At 46.5% G+C, this 21,885-nt stretch overlaps 1 protein-coding gene across 3 annotated transcripts in view; it reads right to left on the minus strand.

The window, feature by feature from the left end:
• The window catches only part of Zbtb46 (zinc finger and BTB domain containing 46), a 67,657-nt gene that overhangs the window by 29,406 nt on the left and 16,366 nt on the right, over positions 1–21,885 (minus strand). For all 3 annotated transcript variants that reach the window (XM_075963389.1, XM_075963390.1, XM_075963391.1), the window contains exon 2: positions 1,681–2,650. In XM_075963389.1, coding sequence (XP_075819504.1) covers positions 1,681–2,617 — 937 coding nt within the window. In that variant the 5' untranslated portion in view covers positions 2,618–2,650. The remainder of the gene's footprint in view (positions 1–1,680; positions 2,651–21,885) is intronic.

Below are 21,885 nucleotides of genomic sequence, written 5' to 3' on the forward strand. Positions count from 1 at the left end.
AGTCCATCCCTAGAGAGAACGGGGGCTGCTCGGAGACACGTATCAATGTCAGAAGATATTTGTGGCTGTCACAACTGTGTCAAATGCCTCTGATACGTTGTGGAAATACACTCTGCTCAACTTCCTCCCGCCCCCAGGACACCGGCACAGAGAATGATTCAGCCCAAGGTGCAGCAATGCTAAGTGAAACCAACTTTTAGAAATATCCAAGCTCTGGCTCCATGCTTGGTGGCTCGGTGTTGGAAAGAGGGCAATGAGAACTTTAAAAATAAAATTGAAGTGTGTGGCGAGAGATGGTTCAGAGGTTAAGAGCACTTGTTGCTCTTATAGAGGACCCAGGTTTAATTCTCAGTACTCCTGTGACAGACAGCTCACAACAATCAGTAACTCCAGTCCCAGTGTATATATGGTATCCTCCGCTGACCTCCACTGGCACCAAGCACACACAAGACACACATACATAAGTGCAGGCAAAACATCCATATAAAATAAAATAGAAGCCGGGCGATGGTGGCGCACGCCTTTAATCCCAGCACTCGGGAGGCAGAGGCAGGCGGATCTCTGTGAGTTCGAGACCAGCTTGGTCTACAGAGCTAGTTCCAGGACAGGCTCCAAAACCACAGAGAAACCCTGTCTCGAAAAACCAAAAAAAAAAAAAAGAAAATAAAATAGAATTATTTTAAGTTCTGGAGATGGGTAGTAGTACAACATGAATATATTTGATGTCAGTGAGCTGCTCCGCTAAAAATGTTCACAAGGCGAAGGGGGCTGAAGAGATGGCTCAGCAGTTAAGCATATACTGTTCTTTCAGAGGACCCAAGTTTGACTCCCAACATCCACACCGGGAAGCTCACATCTGCTCAGAAGCCAGAGCCTCTGTGGGTACCCGGAGTCATGTGCCCATGTAATCCCTACTCTACCTCATACACATGTAGTTAATATTTTAAAAAAAGTAAAATTTAAAAGTTTTAAAAATTTAAGTATGTGGGTGCTGGTATGTGCATGTGAGTGCACGAGTTCACGGAGGCCAGAGATTCAGACCTCTCTGAAGCCGGAGTTGTAGGCAGTGTGAGCCGCCAGTGACAGGTGGGCATAGGAAACCGTTAGTGTGAGCATGGACTCCCAGTGACTGATAGTGTGAGCATGGACTCCCAGTGACTGATAGTGTGAGCATGGACTCCCAGTGACTGTTAGTGTGAGCATGGACTCCCAGTGACTGATAGTGTGAGCATGGACTCCCAGTGACTGATAGTGTGAGCATGGACTCCCAGTGACTGATAGTGTGAGCATGGACTCCCAGTGACTGACAGGTGGGCATAGGAAACCGTTAGTGTGAGCATGGACTCCCAGTGACTGTTAGTGTGAGCATGGACTCCCAGTGACTGATAGTGTGAGCATGGACTCCCAGTGACTGACAGGTGGGCATAGGAAACCGTTAGTGTGAGCATGGACTCCCAGTGACTGTTAGTGTGAGCATGGACTCCCAGTGACTGATAGTGTGAGCATGGACTCCCAGTGACTGATAGTGTGAGCATGGACTTCCAGTGACTGATAGTGTGAGCATGGACTCCCAGTGACTGATAGTGTGAGCATGGGAATGTGCCACTTCACCGACAGCCAGGAAGCAGCCAACACAGTGACCTGGGTCCCCTGCGCCCAGCCTGTCACAGAAAGGCTTACTTGAATCTCGGCTGCTGAAAGGCCATCCCGATGTGGGCAGGAATGAGGGAACCGGGGAGCCAGCCCGGCTGTCCTCCTCCACCTGCTGCGTGATATGTCGGACAGTCTCTTTGTTTTTCCGATTCTTCCTCCGGCCTGTGAGCTGCCAGCCATCCCCAGCACTCTGTTCTGATAAGGAGTTCTGAATTGCAGTGTCCTTGGAAGATGGAAGCTCACTGCCTCCATAATGCGATGGTGAAACCTGTTCTTCCTTGATGCGTAGAGACCCATAGCCTACATCTCCAGGCCACAACGCCTGTGAAGAAATGTCATCAGGGCCATCAACCTTAGGTTCCTGGTCCTCCTTCCCATAGCTGCTTCCTCCTTCATGACAGCTGGCAATGGCAGAGTCTCCAGAAGAATTGGCGGGGCTTGTCCTCCGAGCCAGCCATGGGGATATGCTCCTCCCAGCCATCACAGCTGAGATCAGCGCCTCTGTGCTGCTGCTGGCTGGGGTGCCAATCTCAAACTCAGAGAGTTCGTCTGAGGCATCTGACTTGATGCTGATGTCCAGTGCAGCTTTGATGAAGTCATGGCAGGCCTGCACGATGTCAGTCATCTGCAGGAAGCTAGCAGCTGACATCACCTCAATGACATTCCTGCTGGTGAGCGCCAGGTGAGCAGAGTACATGAAGTCAATGATGGCCTTGAAGCCCTGGGCTGTGACAATGTCCAGGTGAGTGACGGTGGTCTGGTCAGATGTCTTCTGTACCTGGCAATAGAGTGTCTTGAAGTAGCGGCTGCTCCCGAGCAAGACGTTCTTGTGTGCCTTGAAGACCTTGCCCTCCACCACAACACACACATCACACAGGACTCCGTGCTGCCTCTGCTCGTTCAGCTCTCGAAGCAGATGCCGGTAGTGAGAAGTGATTTCCATATCTTCCTTCCGGTTGTTCATCTGGGAGTCTTGCGGCTGCGTCTTCTATAGACTCTGTGGGGGGAAGAAGAGAACAGTTACATGAAACACATCTGCCATGAAAGGGATCCAGGTAGAAGGAAGCAGAGTTCATGCAAAGGGTCAGCATCCACCAAGCACACAGGCTGCCAAGCTAGAACAGAGTGGAGACAACAGTAGAGCCCCTCACCACAGGGGACAGGACAGGCCCTGCAGCACAAATGTGCTAAGGAGGTATGAGGTCACGACGCACTCAGACAGCAAATGGCAAGTGGATATCAGCCCTGTTCCTGGGCAAGACATCTAAAGCACTTCTGAGATCATAATGGACTTGAGGTTTTAGACAGAAATCTATATACAACAGTTAACGTACCCAGACCAAAAACAATGTCCATCGGTAGACAAAGCTATTTTCTCACCCAAAATAAAAAGTTAGGTTAAACAACCTAGCCTGTAGTCTTCATCCCTCATATTTATATATTATATAAAAATATATAAAGAAGGGGAGGTGGTGGGAGGGAATAGGAAAGGAGGGAGGGGAAACTGCAGTTGGTATGTAAGATAAATAAATCTAGCTAATATATATGTATGTATATATGTAATAATATATATTAAAAGTGTACGCTGTTGGGAGTCGTGCAGCCTAGTTTCAGACTAGTATATGAGTACTTGTCCAACGGGTCTCCAGATGAGGCAAAAGCCCATGGGGACAGTCTCACTAGGCAAGGACCAGTGGACTTCCGGACAGTGGAGAATACTGCTGGGACCACCCAGTTTGCATGCGCTCTTCTCTCTCCTAATATTGATAATTCTCTTGGTGGTTTTAGTGTCATTTTGTCAATCATGCATGAGACAGATATTATCATTCTTAGAAACCCCATTTTTTTCTCTAATATTTTCCCCTAAAATTCTTTGGGAGCTGATGCTTCTCAGGCTTCTTGTCTGGGGATGCCAGCTGTCACTTCAGACCCCAGGAGCTGTTCTAATACAGTGTTGACAAGATCAAGGCAAATCATCCCTGTAAATATGTTTTGAAAGGGATTGTTGTTCTTGAAAATGTGTGTCTATGCCAATCACCTTTTAGTTTTGTAAGGACAGGATGTACCTGGCTTGATATCTGGCCACATTAGCAAAATGATGTTTTTGGTTTAAAGATGTTTTGATGTAGCTGGGTGGTGGTGGCACACGCCTTTAATCCCAGCACTTGGGAGGCAGAGGCAGGCGGATCTTTGTGAGTTTGAGGCTAGCCTGGTCTACAAGAGCTAGTTCCAGGACAGGCTCCAAAGCTACAGAGAAACCCTGTCTTGAAAAACAAACAAAAAAAAATGTTTTGATGTAAAAGTTGGGAGAAAACATATTTGACATACTTGTTTTTGCCAGAGGTTAACATTGGAGGATGGAAAAACATGCTTGTTTCTGATGTATAAAGATGGCTGGAACTATTTGGGTCTGACCACTTGTGTGAAACTCATCTGGTGGTCAGACAATTCACTTTGTCCTGCTGACACCCCCTTCCCTGTCTCAGTGCTTGAACCCAAGCACAGACCCCAGCCACGGCAGGACCATGGACCCAGACATGGTCCTTGGCAGCAGCTGGGTCTGGATGTCCCCTGCATTGCTCCGGTGACAGTGTGGCCGTTAGACACCAACATGATCCCAGACCTCAAGTGTCTACATGGCCTTCGGTGGTAACAGGAGCCTCAGACTTCATCAGCACAGATCCTGGCTGTAGTAGGGCCACAGCCCCAGACATGGCTCTTGGCTGCAGCTCTGACCCAGACATTACAATGGAATTGGGGAGCAGCATAGGTCACTCAGATATGCATGCATCATAGCCCTCGGACACCAATCTGGACTCAGGTGGTTGACCTGATCCTGGGCACATTCATGGCCCTCAGTGGCAACAAGGAGCCACATAACCTCAATCCAAACCCTGGCCACTATAGGGTCATGGACTCAGACATGGCCCTCAGGAGTATCCTGGCCTAGATGACACCATGGCCCTGGGTGACAGCACAGGACACCCACATCTGTATGGCCCCTGCTTCAGCATGGCCCCCAGACTCCACCAAGGCTGCAGTGGCAACCTGGACCACAGACTTCAATACAGACCCCAGCTGCGGCTGGACCACAGACTTAGTTAGACATGGCCCTAGGCAGCAGTTCAGCCTGGTCAACATCCAAGCTCCAGGTGGCAGTCCTGGCTACTAAGATCAGGATGGTTTTGGCAGCAGCATGGCCCCTGGACACTAACAAGGCCGCAGGTTTCAACCTAGACCCCATGTTTCATATGGCCTTTGGTGGCAACATGGGCCACGGACATCAACACAGACCATGGCTGTGGTAGGACCACAGACCCCAACATGATCATCAGCAACAGACCAGGTTTGGTTGTCTCCATGGCCCCAGGTGACAGTGAAGGACTCCCAGATTGGCAAAGCTCCAGCAGCAGCAGACCACAAAAACTCTTATAAAGGAAAACATTTAATTGGGGCTGGCTTATAGTTTCAGAGGTTTAGTCCATTATTGCTATGGCAGAAGCAAGGTAGCATGCAAGCAGACATGGTGCTAGAAAGGTAGCTAAGACCTTGATACACAGGAAACAGGAAATGAACTTATACCACACTGGGCACAGCTTGAGCATTTGAGACTACAAGCCTGTCCCCACAGTGACACACTTCCTCCAATAAAGCCACGCCTACTCCAACAAGACCACACCTCCTAACAGTCCCACTCCCTATAGGTCAAGGTCCATAGGAGCCATACTTATTCAAACCACCATAGGATAAGAGTCAGGTATAACTAAAGGGGTAAAGTGATGGTATTTATGGGGTTCAGTCTGTCATGGTTATGCACACGACAGGCAGTCTTCCAAAGCCCAAGAGGTTTGACAGGAGTGATCTAAGTTTCAAATTCAAAACTCTTTCAACATCAAAAGGACATTTGTGGGCGACATGCCAACTTCATCAAAGCAGAATTATGGCAGCTGGTCATCTGTTTCCAGTAGCTTTTTGGCAGCTATGTTTTGGAACTGGAAGCTTCTTTCACTGGGCACTGGGGAATGGTATCATGCAGTGAACAGACAAGTGGGTAGTCTTCCTACATCTCTCTGGAAAGGACAGAGCACCTGTCCTGGGGATCATGAGACACACCCCAGGGATGGACAACTGCCCTTTCACCTAGAAGAACCTGTGCTATTATTTAGGAGCAAGGGGAGCACCTTACCATCACAGGGGACAAAGATGCCAAGTTAGTATAAGAAAGGGTCCAAGGGCTGGGGAGACAAGAAATTGTTTGGGGTGAATGCTACCATATTGCACAAATGATACAGAAGTATCAAAAACTTAAGTGGCTTTTCTTTCCCTTCAAATTCTGGTATTTGCTTTATCCACAGTTCATTCACTCAAGATACTTCAGGTTTTATAACTGCCTGTCACCAGGCTGGCCTCGAACTCACAAAGATCTACCTGTCTCTGCCTCCTGAGTGCTAGGATTAAAGGTGTGCTGTCACCACCACTGATGGAGGAAGGTCATTGGTTAATTAATAAAGAAACTGCTTGGCCTGATAGGTTAGAACATAGGTGGGTGGAGTAAACAGAACAGAATGCTGGGAGGAAGAGGAAGTGAGCTCAGACGCCATGGCTTCCCTCTCCAGGGCAGACGCGATGAAGCTCCGACCCAGGATAGACGTAGGCTAGAATCTTCCTGGTAAGCGCACCTCGTGGTGCTACACACATTAATAGAAATGGGCCAAGCAGTGTTTATATGAATATAGTTTGTGTGTCGTTATTTTGGGGCATAAGCTAGCCAGGCGGTCGGGAGCTGGGTGGCAGGAATTCAGCACGCAGCTCCTTTCTACAACCACCACCACCTGGCGATACTTCAGGTTTTTGTTGTTTGGTTCTTTGCTTGTTTTTGAGACATGGTCCCTCTTGAAGTAAGATTTGTACCTTAGCAAATATTTTGGAGAGCTGGAACAAAACCAAAAACATATGAAATGAGCAACAATCATTAGTCCCCATTGCAAATAATCTGTTCCTTTATTTTGTCTTGTTCTCCTTTCTCTGTCACGTAGTGGGTGGCTTCCCTGATATGGGACAGAGACTTTGGAGAAAACCTTTTAAACAAGCATGCTTAGGTCTAGAGGAGGAGCCATACCCCAACTCCAGAGCCAGCTTTTAATTTAAGTTGAACAGCATAAAACATTATAATGCCATTCATATCTAAAACACACCTGAATCCCTGTAAAACTGAATCCAGCAAGCTAAGAACAAAGACTTAAAGACAGGAAAATTTTGAGCCCTAGACACAACAGAGAACACTGCAGAAAGGAGCCGAGGGATGCACTAGCCAGGGAGGAGTGTGTGCCAGGTACATGCGTACTGTAGCTGCCTACTCCTCTGCTTTCTCCCCCATTGGGCCTGGCTTCCAGCTCCCACTTTACAACAGATTTACAGATCCATCAATGGTAACTGAAAAGACCGGCCATTCACACAGTGGGAGAGTGGGAGAGATCAGCCAAAAATCAAAGTGGGCTTGGAGTGAAAAAAAGAGAAAGCCTGAATGTAGGGAAAGGGGAATCTCCATTTCCCTGATTGCTCACAGTATTTGTAAAGGTCCCAAATAAAATTAGGACCTAGGATGCTGTTAGGCAGCCATTCAGATTGGTTATAAGGGATATTGATGCCAAATTTGATTGCAAAAGTGAGTAAGTTTAGGGCCCTTCATGTCAGGTGCAAGGTGTAGAGGCTGGAGGTTTCCTAAGAGCATCCCAAGGGGAAATGAGAGAGTGTGGGAGACACCATTCCCATGGATGAGAGAGGAGAGGGAAAATGTTACTGCATCCTGTAGTCATGGGTGTCCCCAGGACTCAGGGAGGACCAAACGAGGACCAAGCCATCAGTAGGTTGTCAACACACTCAACGGGGCTTGCTTAGCCTGGCTAAGCCAGAGGAGAGACTTGGCACCTGGTACCAGGGCTTCTGTAGAGGCTAGAAGGTGAAGACAAAAACTGAGCTCTAAGGGGAAAGAGATACCTTACCCATGGCAAAGGGTTAGGAACGAGGTTGAAAAAGCCACAAGGGGCCGGGCGGTGGTGGCGCACGCCTTTAATCCCAGCACTCGGGAGGCAGAGGCAGGCGGATCTCTGTGAGTTCGAGACCAGCCTGGTCTACAAAGCTAGTTCCAGGACAGGCTCCAAAGCCACAGAGAAATCCTGTCTCGAAAAACCAAAAAAATAAAAATAAAAAATAAAAATAAAAAAATAAAAAAAAAGAAAAAGCCACAAGGGCATAGAGGAACTGTGGGATTCCAGGCAGCTCCAGAGAGAAGATGGGAGAAGAGGGCAGGAAGAGGCACAATAGCCTTGTTGGGTCTAAAGAAACTGCAGAATTGCAGTTCAGAGAGTGGTGGGATGGAGTCAAGTGAAGAGACAGGCAACAGCCTTAAAGACCATGATTGGGGGTACCTCTGCCTCCAAGAATACCAGAGGGGTGTCAGACACTCAACAGCCACTTCTTTGGACTCAGGAAAACGTTTACACCAACCAAAGGGGAAGGTTACCGGATTCCACTGGTAGATGGGGTGCTGAGCCATCAGTGAGTCGGAAGACGAGTCTGTGGGTATCCCAGAGTGGCTCAGACCATGAGGGGGAACATAGGCACCAGGGGAGCTTATCTGAGTCACAACACCAAATATAAGTATATTGGGTAAGGTTACAATTCTGAAAAATCTGTAACACTGGGGTTGATAGTTAAAAGTCTATACTTATACTTAGGTGATCTTTTTTTTTTTTTTTGATTTTTCGAGACAGGGTTTCTCTGTAGCTTTTTGGTTCCTGTCCTAGAACTAGCTCTTGTAGACCAGGCTGGCCTCGAACTCACAGCGATCCACCTGCCTCTGCCTCCCGAGTGAGGGGATTAAAGGCGTGCGCCACCACCGCCTGGCTACTTAAGTAATCTTTTTTTTTTTTTTTGATTTTTCGAGACAGGGTTTCTCTGTGGTTTTTGAGCCTGTCCTGGAACTAGCTCTTCTAGACCAGGCTGGTCTCGAACTCACAGAGATCCGCCTGCCTCTGCCTCCCAAGTGCTGGGATTAAAGGCTACTTAAGTAATCTTAAAGGAACTATGTGGTGTGATGTTATTTTGGGATAAACCAACTCTCAGCTAGGAAGATTTCTCCACTATTTTCTACCACACTTGTGAACCTCCCTCTTATCAGCTTCAACGAGTAGTCCTTCCTCTTTCCCTCTAGCCTCTCTGGTTTTCCTTTCTCCCTCCTCAGTGGCAGGCTGCCCACCCAGTCAGGGCTGAGTATGCGGCAGTAAAGCAGAGTACTCAACTATCACATATAAGGCCTTGCTTTATTAAAACCAATTAGATATCCAATAATTACCCAATCTTATACCCTCACCTTTCATGATGTTTATATGATTCTCACCAACGATCTCTCCCAGAGGAGCAAGCACAGGTGCATCTGAGACCGTGGTAGGGCCACGCAGATAAACTGCACCAAACTGATGACACCATTGAGGCTAGGGCAGTCCCTGACCAGGACCCTGAATGAGATTACAATACCCCAGGGGGCATCCTAGCTAGGAATAGGTTTTTAACTTGCTCCTGGCTGCTCTCCACAAGACTGGCCTTAAGGCAGTAAATTATGAAAACGTCCAAGGGATCACCCAGGAAAGTCATGAAAACCCACCTCAACTCCTAGACTGCCTTGCAAAGGCCCTCTTATAATACACCAACCTGGACCTGAGACCCCAGATGGGAACTGGGGTTCTCCTTATGACCCACTTCTTTCCCCAGAGTTTCCCTGATATTAGGGCCAAACTTAAACCCTTGTAAATTACCCAGATCATGTCCAAAGTGCCGTCAAGAAGGCACTGGGGTGTTTGCTGATTGTCCCCACGTCCCTCAAGGTATGAGGACATCAAGATTAGATCGCCCTTCATCTGACCTCCGCCATCTCAGACAGGGAGCCCCAGGTAGTTATCACAGTATCAGGGCAATCCATCTCCTTCCTTCTGGATACTGGGCCAACTTCTTCGGTCCTGACTGAGTCTCCCTTCTCATTCCTCTGCTGTTGGAATAAGGGGAAGCCTTACCAGGCTCATCAAACTCCACAACTTAATTGTATCTTTAGGGTTATTCGCCTTACCCATTTCTTCCTAGTGGTACCATCCCCTTGCTAGGAAGGAACCTCCTAGCCAAAGTGGGGGTCACTATTTCTTTTGCTCCCCACATCTATTTGACCCTAGCTTCACCAGCCATTCTCCTTTTCCTCCTCCAAACCACACAATCTGACACACCTTTTCCTTTATTGCTCTCTCAGGAATGCCCTGGGTATGGGAAACCTAAAATCCCTCTATAGCCTAACACCACCCCCCTTATCGTTCAACTACAAAACACCACCAAATATATAACTCAGACTCAATACCCACTCTCTCCCCAAAGCCTCAGGGGACTTACGCTTCCCATTTCTGACCTCTAAAAATGAATCTTCTGCTCCCCACTTCTCCCTATAATACCCCCATACTTGCAGTTAAAAACCAATGGAACCTACTGCTTCGTTCAGGATCTCCGACTTATCAACTCAACAGTAGTTTTGCTTCACCGCATAGTACCCATGCCTTAACATTTAAAAATGATTCAAGTTGCTGATTTGACTATTAAGATGTGTACAGATCACTTATTTCTGCTGGCTTCTGCCACTGATCATATTTGGCTCCAAATTCTTCAGCTGCTTCTTCCCTCCGCCTGCTCGAACCATCTATCTCTCCTTGTCTGCTTGGTAAATGTCCTCACTGGCTCCAGGAACAGGCTACATCCTCTGGGACTCCACCATGTGGGCAACTCTTTCATTAGGACACTTTCTTTTCGCCAGGCGGTGGTGGTGCATACCTTTAATTCTAGAACTCAGGAGGGTAGAGGCAGGCAGATCTCTATGAGTTTGAGGCCAGCCTGCTACGCAGAACGAGTTCCAGGGCAGGGTCTAAAGCTACAGAGAAACCCTGTCTGGGGTGGGGGGGAGACACTTGCTCCTCTCCCTCTATTGGAACCCTTCCTGTTTTCCAGCCTCCTCCCCCTAGGAGTTGACTGCTAAGACCCCCCCCACACACACACACAGCTTCCTTAAGCCCATCCCATTTGGGCCTCTGAGATCTTGTCCCTCCTGTCTCTCAGCTCCCACCTGGAACTTACAGAAACTCTCTCCAGTGGAGTTCATTTTGCGACTCTTCCAAACCTCTTCTTCCACGAACTCCAATTTTATTAAAGTTTCTGGCCTCAGTACAGTTCAAATGACCAAAACTGGCATGCTTGATCTCAGTGATGACAACATCTGCCACTGCACAAGCAAATGACCCCAAATCTTTTCTGTCTAAACTTGCTTTCTCCTCTAATTCTTATTTATACCTGCCTGGAGCAGCTCTTACTTAGGGATGTTTATCATCCAAGAGACCCACACCTCTAACCAACAGCTCGTCCTAACAGGGTCAGGAAATTGTTCCATATCAAGCCATCAAAGGCTGATTCCATCTATAACTCCTTTATCCGTCTCTCCTTTGCTGGGGCTTATGACCTATGCCTGTTTTCTCTATTTTTGTATGACAGTTGCTGTCCTGAAAACAAAAATTATAAAAACAGGGTTTATGATAGAATTTAAAAAGCAATGCTTGTTTAATAAGGTATTGAAGCTGAACCTCCATGTACTCAAATAGGAACATACCTCGTGTTGGTAGCCAAACTTTGCATTAAGAGTTAACTTGGGGAATTAGTTTCGAAAAGAAATGAAGAGCAACTGAGGCTTTGCACTGTGTGGCAGGACTGAAATTCCTAAAGAGAGTCCAGGAGAGGCTATTGGTAAAAATTCAGACCAGTAGCATAAGAGTCCAAGAAAATATTATAAAGGTCTGAGGATGTGGCCGGGCAGTGGTGGCGCACACCTTTAGTCGCAGCACTCGGGAGGCAGAGGCAGACGGATCTCCATTCGAGGTCAGCCTAGTCTACAAGAGCTAGTTTCAGACAGCTAGGACTGTTACACAGAGAAACCCCTGTTTCAAAAAACCAAAAACCAAAAAAAAAAAAAAAAAAGTAAAAGTTTAAGCAAGCACTGCAGATAACCTAAGTTCTGAGGGCCTAAGAAAGTTTTGTCTGAGAATGTGGAAGCTGATGTAAGAGGCTCCAGGAAAGTCTTACATAGATGATAGTTCTGAAGGAGTAAGAAAGTAATTTAGAATGACGGAAAGGGTTTCAGATGTTCCCGGAGCTGTTGTTAAACCATACTTAATGGTTCAACCAGACCACTCACATGGTGGGGTCTGAAGACTGCTCACAAGCAGGTTGCCAAAAGGAGATATTTATCCCTGTGACACCTATACCTACTTCTAAAACTTGTCCCCTATTTTTTCTTTCTCTATGATCAAACTAGAGATTACTGTCAAGGTTGACCAGATCTACACCGCTCTTAGTTGTCCTATAGAAGACATGATGCATATTCAGGAAGGTGTTGGGGAATATTGTTTTAAGGTGTGACTTTTGCTGCATTTGTTTAACTCTGTGAAGCTGTGATCCTTTGCCTGTTTAAAACACCTGATGGTCTAATAAAGAGCTGAATGGCCAATCGCGAGGCAGGAACAAGGATAGGCGGAGCTGGCAGACAAAGTAGAAATAGAAGGAGAACAGAGGAAAGGCTGAGGAGTAAGACAAGGAGAAGGGGACACCAGGGGCCAGCCACCCAGCTAGCTACACAGCAAGCCACACAGAAAGAAATAAAGGTATACAGAAATACAGAAAGATAAAAGTCCAGAGGCAAAAGGTAGTCGGGATAATTTAAATTAAGACAAGCTGGCAAGAAACAAGCCAAGCTAAGGCTGGGCATTCATAACTAAGAATAAGCCTCTGTGTGTGATTTTTTTGGGAGTTGGGTGGAGGGTCCTCCCAAAAAGCGAAAAAAGAAAAAAAAAAAACCCACATAACAGGAAGGTGGTTCTACCTTTTCTGTAGAAAAAGTGATCTTTTATCCTAATTAAGGACCTACGGAATCCCAAATGGTTTTTTTTTTTTTTTTGGTTTTTCGAGACAGGGTTTCTCTGTGGCTTTGGAGCCTGTCCTGGAACTCGCTCTGTAGACCAGGCTGGTCTCGAACTCACAAAGATCCGCCTGCCTCTGCCTCCCGAGTGCTGGGATTAAAGGCCTTTACTGTAGCATTTATCAGTTGCCTATCAGGCATGCCTAAAATACAGAGTACACATCCCACTCTCTGAACCCCTGTGTATACACATGGTAGGAAAAGTGGTCCAAAGCTCCCCAGAGGCCCTGACATCTCTGGTATCACCCATTTTGATGGTACTGATCCCACTTCCCTGTCATACACCTCGTTTCAGACCTTAATTTCTGTGTATCTACTCAATAATACTGTGACTGATGGCTTTGCAGGATGCTGGTTATGCGTCCTTTCAGGGTCAAACTCACCATCACCATTTGGGGCTTCACCCACTGTCTTATTAGATCTTCTCACCTCGCCGCTTGTTAACTGCTCCGAGCCAAATATCACTACCACCCCATATCTTTCCACATCTCTCTCTCACAGACTGCTTTAACCCCCCAGGAACACACTTTGTGCTCAAACTGGATTCTGCGGATTGTAGTAATCCCATAACCCCCAGTACTACCACCCAGCTCCTATGTCCAAACACTCACAATGCCTCGATTCTCTTCCTCAATCAAGTATACCACTGCCTACCTGCAAGGTGGTCTGGGACTTGTGCCCTGGTGTTCCTTTTTCCAAAGCTAGCGGGGTACCCAGTGAAGAACCCTTGCCAATTCCCATCACTGGGTTTATAGCATCACAGTATGAGAAATGAGCAATTCAGGTCATGCCTGTTCTAGCAGCCCTGGGCATAACTGCTGGTGTCACCTCTGGAGCAGCGGACTAACTACTTCCCTCCCTAGCTATTTCCCATTGGCTTTCCTCAGAGTTCATCCAGGATCTCCAATGGGTGGCTCAGACCATCCTAACTCTCCAGTGCCAAACAGACTTGCTAGCCACCGTAGGATTATATATAAATGCTACAGTAAAGTTTACCAGTGACCCGTCTCCCATTTGGGATTCCGTAGGTCCTTAATTAGGATAAAAGATCACTTTTTCTACAGAAAAGGTAAAACCACCTTCCTGTTGTGTGGGGTTTTTTTTTCTTTTTTCGCTTTTTGGGAGGACCCTCCACCCAACTCCCTAACAGCAAAGAGGTAGACTTTGTCTCTTCCCTGGGGAGGAAGGTTGCTTCTATGCTAACCAATCAGGTATAGTGAAAAATAAAATCTGACAACTTCAGACAAATCTTTAAAAAATGTAACAAACAGCTCGAAGCTTCTGGCCAGTGGATCACTGATAGTCCAATATGGAACTGGATGCTACCCTTCTTAATCCCTCTTCTCCTTTTCTTAATCCTACTAGTTACACCATGCCCTAGAAATTTGTCTGGATTTCTTCAACAACAGATTCAGAAGATTTCTAACCAGACTTCTAACCGCTTACTATTACAGGATTATCAGCCCCTAGCTTACAGAGCCAGAGGTCTGAGGCACCCAGATTGCTCCAAGGACCTCGATGCCCCCAAGCAGCAGGAAGTAGTCTAATGATGTTGCCCCTTCCAGGCCTCCATTGTTTATTAGTAAACTAAAAAGAGGGGAATGTAGGGTAAAAAAGGGGGCAAAGAAAAAAAACGCCATGCCCCTGACTAGACTGGAGACTTGGACTGAGAAAAGACACCCTGACCCTGACTTGACCCCAGCACAGTCAGGCTGCAGAGCTTGAAACTGCACCAATCCACGTGAATACAGAATCCCACCAATCCCTGAGCTGCCCCAGAATCAGCCCACAAAAATCTACCAGTCCCAAGCCACCTGGGAAGCACCACCCACAGCCCCAAGAAATCCTACATGAAATCTGTACCCTGTTCAGTTTGCTGCTGTTTCTCAACAAAAGCAGCCACCCTCCTGGGTTCTCAATAAACCTGGAGTGAGGTTTGTTGTGCTGAGTAGAACTATAACACTAAGGAACTAGTGGAGAAGAACTAGTGGAGAAGTAACAACTTCATTGGGAAAACCCACCGCTCACCCTTGCATTGAGGAAACTGTTCCCAGGACCTGGGCTGTAAGCAGCTATGCTTATGGTGACTTTGTGGTATTCTTGATTCCCAACTGCCAGGATAATGTAAAACTCTAGAATAACTCTTAAGCCATTTCTGACAACTCTGAGGCCTCTCAGCAGTAGTGCTCCCCCCTCCCCTGGGAACCAGGAATCTAACAATTACCCACACATGTACTGAAATGTTGGGAACTTTCCATCTCCCTGAGTCTTTGTGAACATTCTCCAGAAATTGGGGCAAGATAACCTTTAAGATGTTGACTCAGTTCCTGATGTTTTGACTCAGTCCCTGGAAAAGGGGTCAAAGTAACCCTCAAATGCTTCCTCTTATCTCACCTGATCTGGAAACTGCCCTCCAGCCATGGCTCAGACCAATCATTGCCAGTAGCCTTTTTAATAAGCCAATCATAATAGTTAAAGAACAACTCCCAGGCTCCCCCCCTTGTTTCTGTGGCTTTTTACTTTAAAAGTAGCCTGTACCAGCTATTTGGGGTCTTTCTGGCTTCTCAAATACTGAAAGACCATGTCGTGACAGAATTAAAGAAATCCTCATGCTTTTACAACAACTGTGGTGTGAGAATGGTTTCTCGGGTGACTCCTCCTTGGTGATTGGGCTCTAGGGTCCAACAATACCTTTCCATCCTTGCTGCAATGCTTACAGTCTCTCTATGTAATCCTAGCTCTCCTGGAACTCACCATGTAGACCAGGCTGGTCTTGAACTCAGAGAGATTCTCCTGCCTCTGCTTCTCAAGTGCTGGGATTAATGACATGAGCCGCCACACCCAGCAATACTTCAGTTTTAAATAGAAACACTTAAGAAACAGGTTCCCAAAACAACCTGAATCTACTCTATAGATTCCAACCTGAATATGCCAATCCGCTGAAGTCACATCACCCTGGTTGGTTCACAAGGATCTGTGAAATTCTCCACTTAAACTCTCACTGGGCAGTGGTGGTACATGCCTTTAATCCCAGAATTTGGGAGGCAGAGGCAGTGAAATCTCTGTAATGGAGGTCAGTCTGGTCTACATAATGAGTTCCAGGACAGCCAAAGCTACAGTGTCTCAAAAAATAAAATAAAGGTACAAGCAGGGCTGAAGAGATGGCTCAGAAGTTAAGAGCATTTGTTGCTCCTCCATAAGACCTAAGTTTGTTTTCCAGTACCCACATCACCTTTAACTCTGGCTCCAAGGAGTCTGATGCCCTCTTCTGTTCTTTCCTGGGCATGCAGTGACATACATTCACATACACAGACATGTAAACAAAAATAATAAAAACAAAAAATTTAAGTTACAAGCAGGACTATCTTACGAGACATGGGACACCTACTATCCACAGCTTGTCACTGGTGCCCACCGAAAAGGGCACAAACAGCACACCTTTTTTGTTTTTAAAGGTCTATTTATTTATTATGTATACAGTGTTCACCTGCATTGCCTGCAGGCCAGAAGAGCATCAGATCTTATAGATGGCTGTGAGCTACCATCTGATTGCTGGGAATTGAACTCAGGAACTCTAGAAGGGCAGCCAGGGCTCTTAGCCTCTGATACATCTCTCCAGCCTTCTCAAACAGTACATCTTAAAATGCACAAGAACCATGAGCTCTGGAGCCTTCCAGCATTGACTTCATTTATTGCTTGATGTAAGGAACAGATCGGGTGGAGTGTTTCTTTTGGCCTTGAGGAGCTCAAGCGTGAAGACTACTGATTTTAATGAAAAGGTCAAAGCCTGACTAGACAGGTAGTGCATGCCTCCAGTCCCAGCACTGAGGAAGTGGAGGCAGGAGGATTTCAAGTTCAAAGTCAGCTTCAACAAACAAGGTCTGGATATTAGGCTGTTTAGGCCTGTCTGTCATATCCCAGACGCGGTTCTGTATACTCTCACACTCAGAGCCGGTGACCTAGAGATTCCGTATCTGCAACATCAGGGCACCCCCTACTGACTGGGCTCCAATAGTGCTTCAGAAATCATAACTCCAGGCTCTTCTCCCTGGGCATAGGCATGAAAAGTCTCTGCTGCTTTCAGTGACACTTCATATGTGAACATTCCTCTCAAACATCAAACTCTTTGCTTCACCTGACTTTTTTTAATCTCACCTCTGACTTAACTTCCATATCTCAGGTTAAACATTTTATTTGAAATTTCATTTAAGTACTGTGGATTAAGCTTGCTCAGCATGTTCTTCCAGGCCTTGGGGTCAATCTCCAGTGCTATAAAATACTGATGATGATGATGATAGTAATAACAACAATAATGATAATATTTTGCTTTAAAATATCACTAATCGCCGGGCGGTGGTGGCGCACGCCTTTAATCCCAGAACTTGGGAGGCAGAGGCACGCGGATCTCTGTGAGTTCGAGGCCAGCCTAGTCTACAAGAGGTAGTTCCAGGATAGGCACTAAAGCTAAAGAAACCCTGTCTCGAAAAACCGAAAACAAACAAACAAACAAACAAACAAGTCACTAATAGCCAGGCATGGATGCTGGGTGGTAGTGGTATAGACTTTAATCCCAGCACTTGGGAGGCAGAGACAGACAGATCTCTGTGAGTTTGAGGCCAACCTAGTCTACAAGAGCTAGTTCCAAGACAGCTAGGGCTTTTACACAGAGAAACCCTGTCTCGGAAAAAGGAAAAAAAAAATAGCCAGGCATGGTGGCATACACCTTTAATCCCAGTACTTGGGAGGCAGAGGCAGAGTTTGAAGCCAGTCTGGTCTATAGAGTGAGTTCTAGACAGCAGGACAGTTACACGGAGAGACCCTGTTTTGAAGGAAAAAAAAAGGCACTAATAGGTCTCAAAGCCAAACTATTTGGATTTTTTTGCCAGTGACCCACAGACACCATTGACTAGAGGAGGCTATGGATACCAAGACTGCTCTCAAGATCACTTTTGTACAACTTAAAGGAGAAAAACATTCTGAGCAAATATGGCCCAGAGAGCTGGGTGGTGGTGACGCACACCTTTAATCCCAGCACTCAGAAGACAGACAGGCGGATGGATCTCTGTGAGTTTGAGGCCAGCTGGTCTAAGAGTGAATTATAGGACAGGCTCCAAAGCTACAGAGAAACCCTGTCTTGGAGAAAAACAAAACAAAACAAAACAAAAAAAACAATGGCACAGAGAAGTTACATCAGTGGCTAACTCAGCCATCAGCAAGATACAAATGTAAACCACCAGAGGCCCCTGTACACTCACTAGAGTGGACAAACATGAAAGCAACAAGAAACTCCGTATGGCGCTGAGGGAGATGTGGACTGGCACAGCCACTTTGAAAAGTGATTTGGCAGTATCTTGAAAAGCTGATTCCAGGACAGGCTCCAAAGCCACAGAGAAACCCTGTCTTGAAAAAAACCAAAAAAAAAAAAAAAAAAAAGAAAGAAAAAAGAAAAGCTGAGCCAGGTTATAGATGCCTGTATATCCAGCACTCTTTGGGTAGGGACAGGCAGATCATAAGTTCAAGGACAGCATGGGCTATAGAACAAGAACTTGTTATAAAGCAAGACTTTACCGCAAAACATCAAAACAGACAAAACAAAAAAGTCCACTGGCATATGACCAGGCTTGCAGTCAGGAACACTGAAATCTAAGGATGATTCAAAAGGCACAGGCACAAACGACTCAACAGCTGCATCTGAAAACAACCCCAGTGCCCACTGAGAGGTAGACAGATAGAAAGAGAGGACAGCCATCAGCAGGTCCTGCAACCCTGGCGTAGGCCTGTGCTACACAGCCTACTGCTCCCACCACAGACAGACGCGCTAAGCTGAGGACGCTAGACTGAGGGAGGGCAGGCTCCTTCACAAGAAGAGCTTCAGGAAAAGCTTGGGGACAGAAGGAGGTAGGTGGGTGTCCAGGACTGAGGTAAAATGAGGAAGAGAAAAGTGAAAAAACTCATATGAAATGTTTGTTAGAATAGGGAATCATCAAATCACACTTTACGAAAGTGCAGTTTGCTGTGTACATATACTTCAATATAGCTGATCAAAGCCCAGGGCCTCATGAGTACTCACAGCTGAGCTACACCCCATAAATACCTACTCGTTTAATTTTTTTCTTAGTAATTGTTTGTTTGTTTGTTGTTTTGTTTTTTGAGACAGGGTTTCTTGGTGTAGCCCTGGCTGTCCTGAAACTAGCTCTTGTAGACCAGGCTAGCCTCAAACTCACAGAGCTCCACCTGCCTCTGCCCCCTGAATGCCGAGATAAAAGGTGTGCACCCCCACCTATCTTAACCTAGCAAGTGCCAGGGTGACAGGCACTCTACTCTATCTGGCAAAGGTTGAGTTTTGTAGAGTTCTGTACTTGAGTATTCAAAGGATCAGCTGTCATGTGACAGGTTGTTTTGTGCCCCCCCAAACTTCCTATGTAAATGCCACAGAATTTGACCATATTTGGAAATAGGTCATCAGATGTAACTAGTTAGGTAAGGCCATCAGCACAGGCTCCTAATCCCACAACTGATGGCTTTTTGAGAAGAAAAAGAGTACCCTGTGAGGTCTCTGCTGTGCCACAGGCTCAGGAACAAAATTCCCAGCACTTTCATGAACGCAGCCTCTATGATCAAGAGAGAAGAAAGTTCTGTTGCTCACAAATTCAGTTTATGGCGCTATGACAGTCACATGATACTCCTACCAAGTAGACACCCAATACAGGAAAGGCAACGGCTGCCCTGCTTACTCTTTCCCAGAAAAAAAAAATCCCTGTACATATAGTCTTGCATGTCTCACAGCAAAAGCCAAGTAGCCCTGGACTGCCTCAACATTCTCCACACACTGAGATATTTAGACGGCTTATTTTTCTTCTAACAACACAAGATGAAACCACAAGTTGACATGGCATTGGTGCATGAAGTGAATTCTACCACATGGCATTAGTACAGCTCACGGTTGTACGAAGAAAATTAAATGAGCACCAGGCAAGGTAGCGAATGCCCACAATCCTAGTACTCAGGAGGTGGGACAGGATTCAAAATCTGAATCCAGGCTGGGCTCTATGTTAAGTTCAAAGCTGGAGAGAGAGGTTGGCAGAGAGGGAGGGAGAGGAAGGGAAAGAGAGAGAAAGACAAAGAGAGGAAAGAGAATTAATTAAATGAACTCCTGAGTGGAAGGAAATACTCCAAATGCATTAACTGACTAACCATCATAAGACAGCGAGGCAGGGACCTCACCCACATTTCCTCCTGGGAACAGAAACTGGTTCATCTCACAGTGGAGAACTTTGCTTCCACTTTGCAGCCAATGTGATCTGAAACACAAACCTGTACCTGATGCCCGCCCACTCTTCTTCCCCATATGCCACTGGCCCCTCCTTGCCCTTCCTTCTTCCTCTTGGTGCTACCCTTTCTCAGTTCCCTCTGCTGCATTCCTGACTTCTCATGCCTGGGGTACCTTGTTCCTCCCTTCTCAACCTGTCTTATGTACATCCTCTCCTGAGAGCACGCTCCACACAGACCACCGCTTCTCTTTTCTCATCATCTTATGATAGTATTGATTAAATTTTAAGAATTTCTTTCCAGTCAAGAGTTCATTTAATTTTCTTCCCTGATTTGCTTTAGCCCCCAGGGTTCAGGTCCACTGAAAGACCGTCTGGCTGAGAGCAAGGGTGGAGCTCTAACTCTCACCTCTAAAATCCAGCTCCAACCAGGTACCCACAGCCCTTCTGTTGCAACTGAACCTGTAGCGGAAATGGGTGGGAACCGAGACCATCCCATCTGTCCAGCAAAGGCTAGAGCCAGCCTGAGAGAGGTTCAGACAGTACAGAGGTGATGAGGAGGTGGGAGAGCCTGGAACCAGCTCCCCAGCAGAAAGAGGTAGGTGGTTTCAGAAGACCACCAAGGAGCCCCCACTGTGAGATTCATAACCTTGAATCACCCTTCCAACTGTGACTCTCACTAATGGAGAGAATGGGGCTAAAACAACTCCCTTACAGTGTTAGGCCAAGCCTTTCCTGGACCTCCAGGAATGGAGAAAAACTGATGAACCAGCATCCTGCTAAGGGTCATATCACTAAGTGGTGTGTGTGGCCATTCTGGACCACTGTAACCCCCTTTGCAAAGCTCAGGTAGAACTGCTCCATATATCTCATATGGGTCAGTGCATATGTCCCTGGATGGTTTAGAAGCATCCAAGTGGCAGAAACACACACCAGCCCAGAATAAGAACAAGGAGGACTGTGGTCAACATGTACTGGGAGACAAGAGAGCTGCCAGGTATCAAGGGTGGTTGCGGCTCGAGCCTCAAGATGGGAATTCAGTTGAGGAGGCCTAGGGAAGCAGTGGCAGGAGTCATGGCTGACTATTGGTTAAGCTGTTGTGAGAGAACATCTGTTGTTGCCTAAAAGGTTTGCTCAATCAACCCGATACCTAAGGATGGGACCTTATTTGGGAAGAGAGTTTTATAGATTTGACCAAACTGAGATGACAATCCCAACCAGATGTGACCAGTGTCCTTATAAAAGGGGAACTCAAAACGCAGATGCACAAGAGGAAGGATGCTTTCTCTGCAAACCACAGAGGCAGGGACCTCAGAGGGAATGTTTCTGTCACACTCTAACCCTGGCCCCCTGGCTAACAGAACCAGCCAAGAATAAGTTTCTACTAGAAGCCCCTATGTTTTGAGCATCTCCAGGGCCTTAGACATAAGCAGAGTGATTTTATCAGAAAGAAAGCTAATCAGAGCCAGATGTTGTGACACACACCTAAAAATCCTAGCAGTTGGGAGGGGGAGGCAGAAAGAGCCTGAGTTCCAACCTAGCCCAGGCTGCACAGTAAGGTACTGGCAGGAGATGTAACTGCCTCAAACACACACTCATACCCAAAAGCTTTAAAAATGACAAAAGAAAAAGTAGATGCCAGCCACTTAACAAGATAACATCAGGTTAACAAGGTGAACACCCATTTCCATACAGCTAAATGCTGTGATTTGGAATGCTGACTTGAGTTCCTGGCCACTCGGACTCAAACAAAATTCTGCAGGAAGTTGGACACATTCTAGGATCATTGTGCTTGCAAGTGAGTGGTGAGGTCTTCTAGCTGAGACTTCTCCCTTCTTAGATACCACACAGGCTGATAAAGTAGCTGGGTTGGTACAGTGCTTGCATAGCATGCACGGAGCCCCAGGTTAG

Source organism: Microtus pennsylvanicus, chromosome 2 (assembly GCF_037038515.1).
Source record: "Microtus pennsylvanicus isolate mMicPen1 chromosome 2, mMicPen1.hap1, whole genome shotgun sequence".
Classification (NCBI taxonomy): Eukaryota; Metazoa; Chordata; class Mammalia; order Rodentia; family Cricetidae; genus Microtus; species Microtus pennsylvanicus.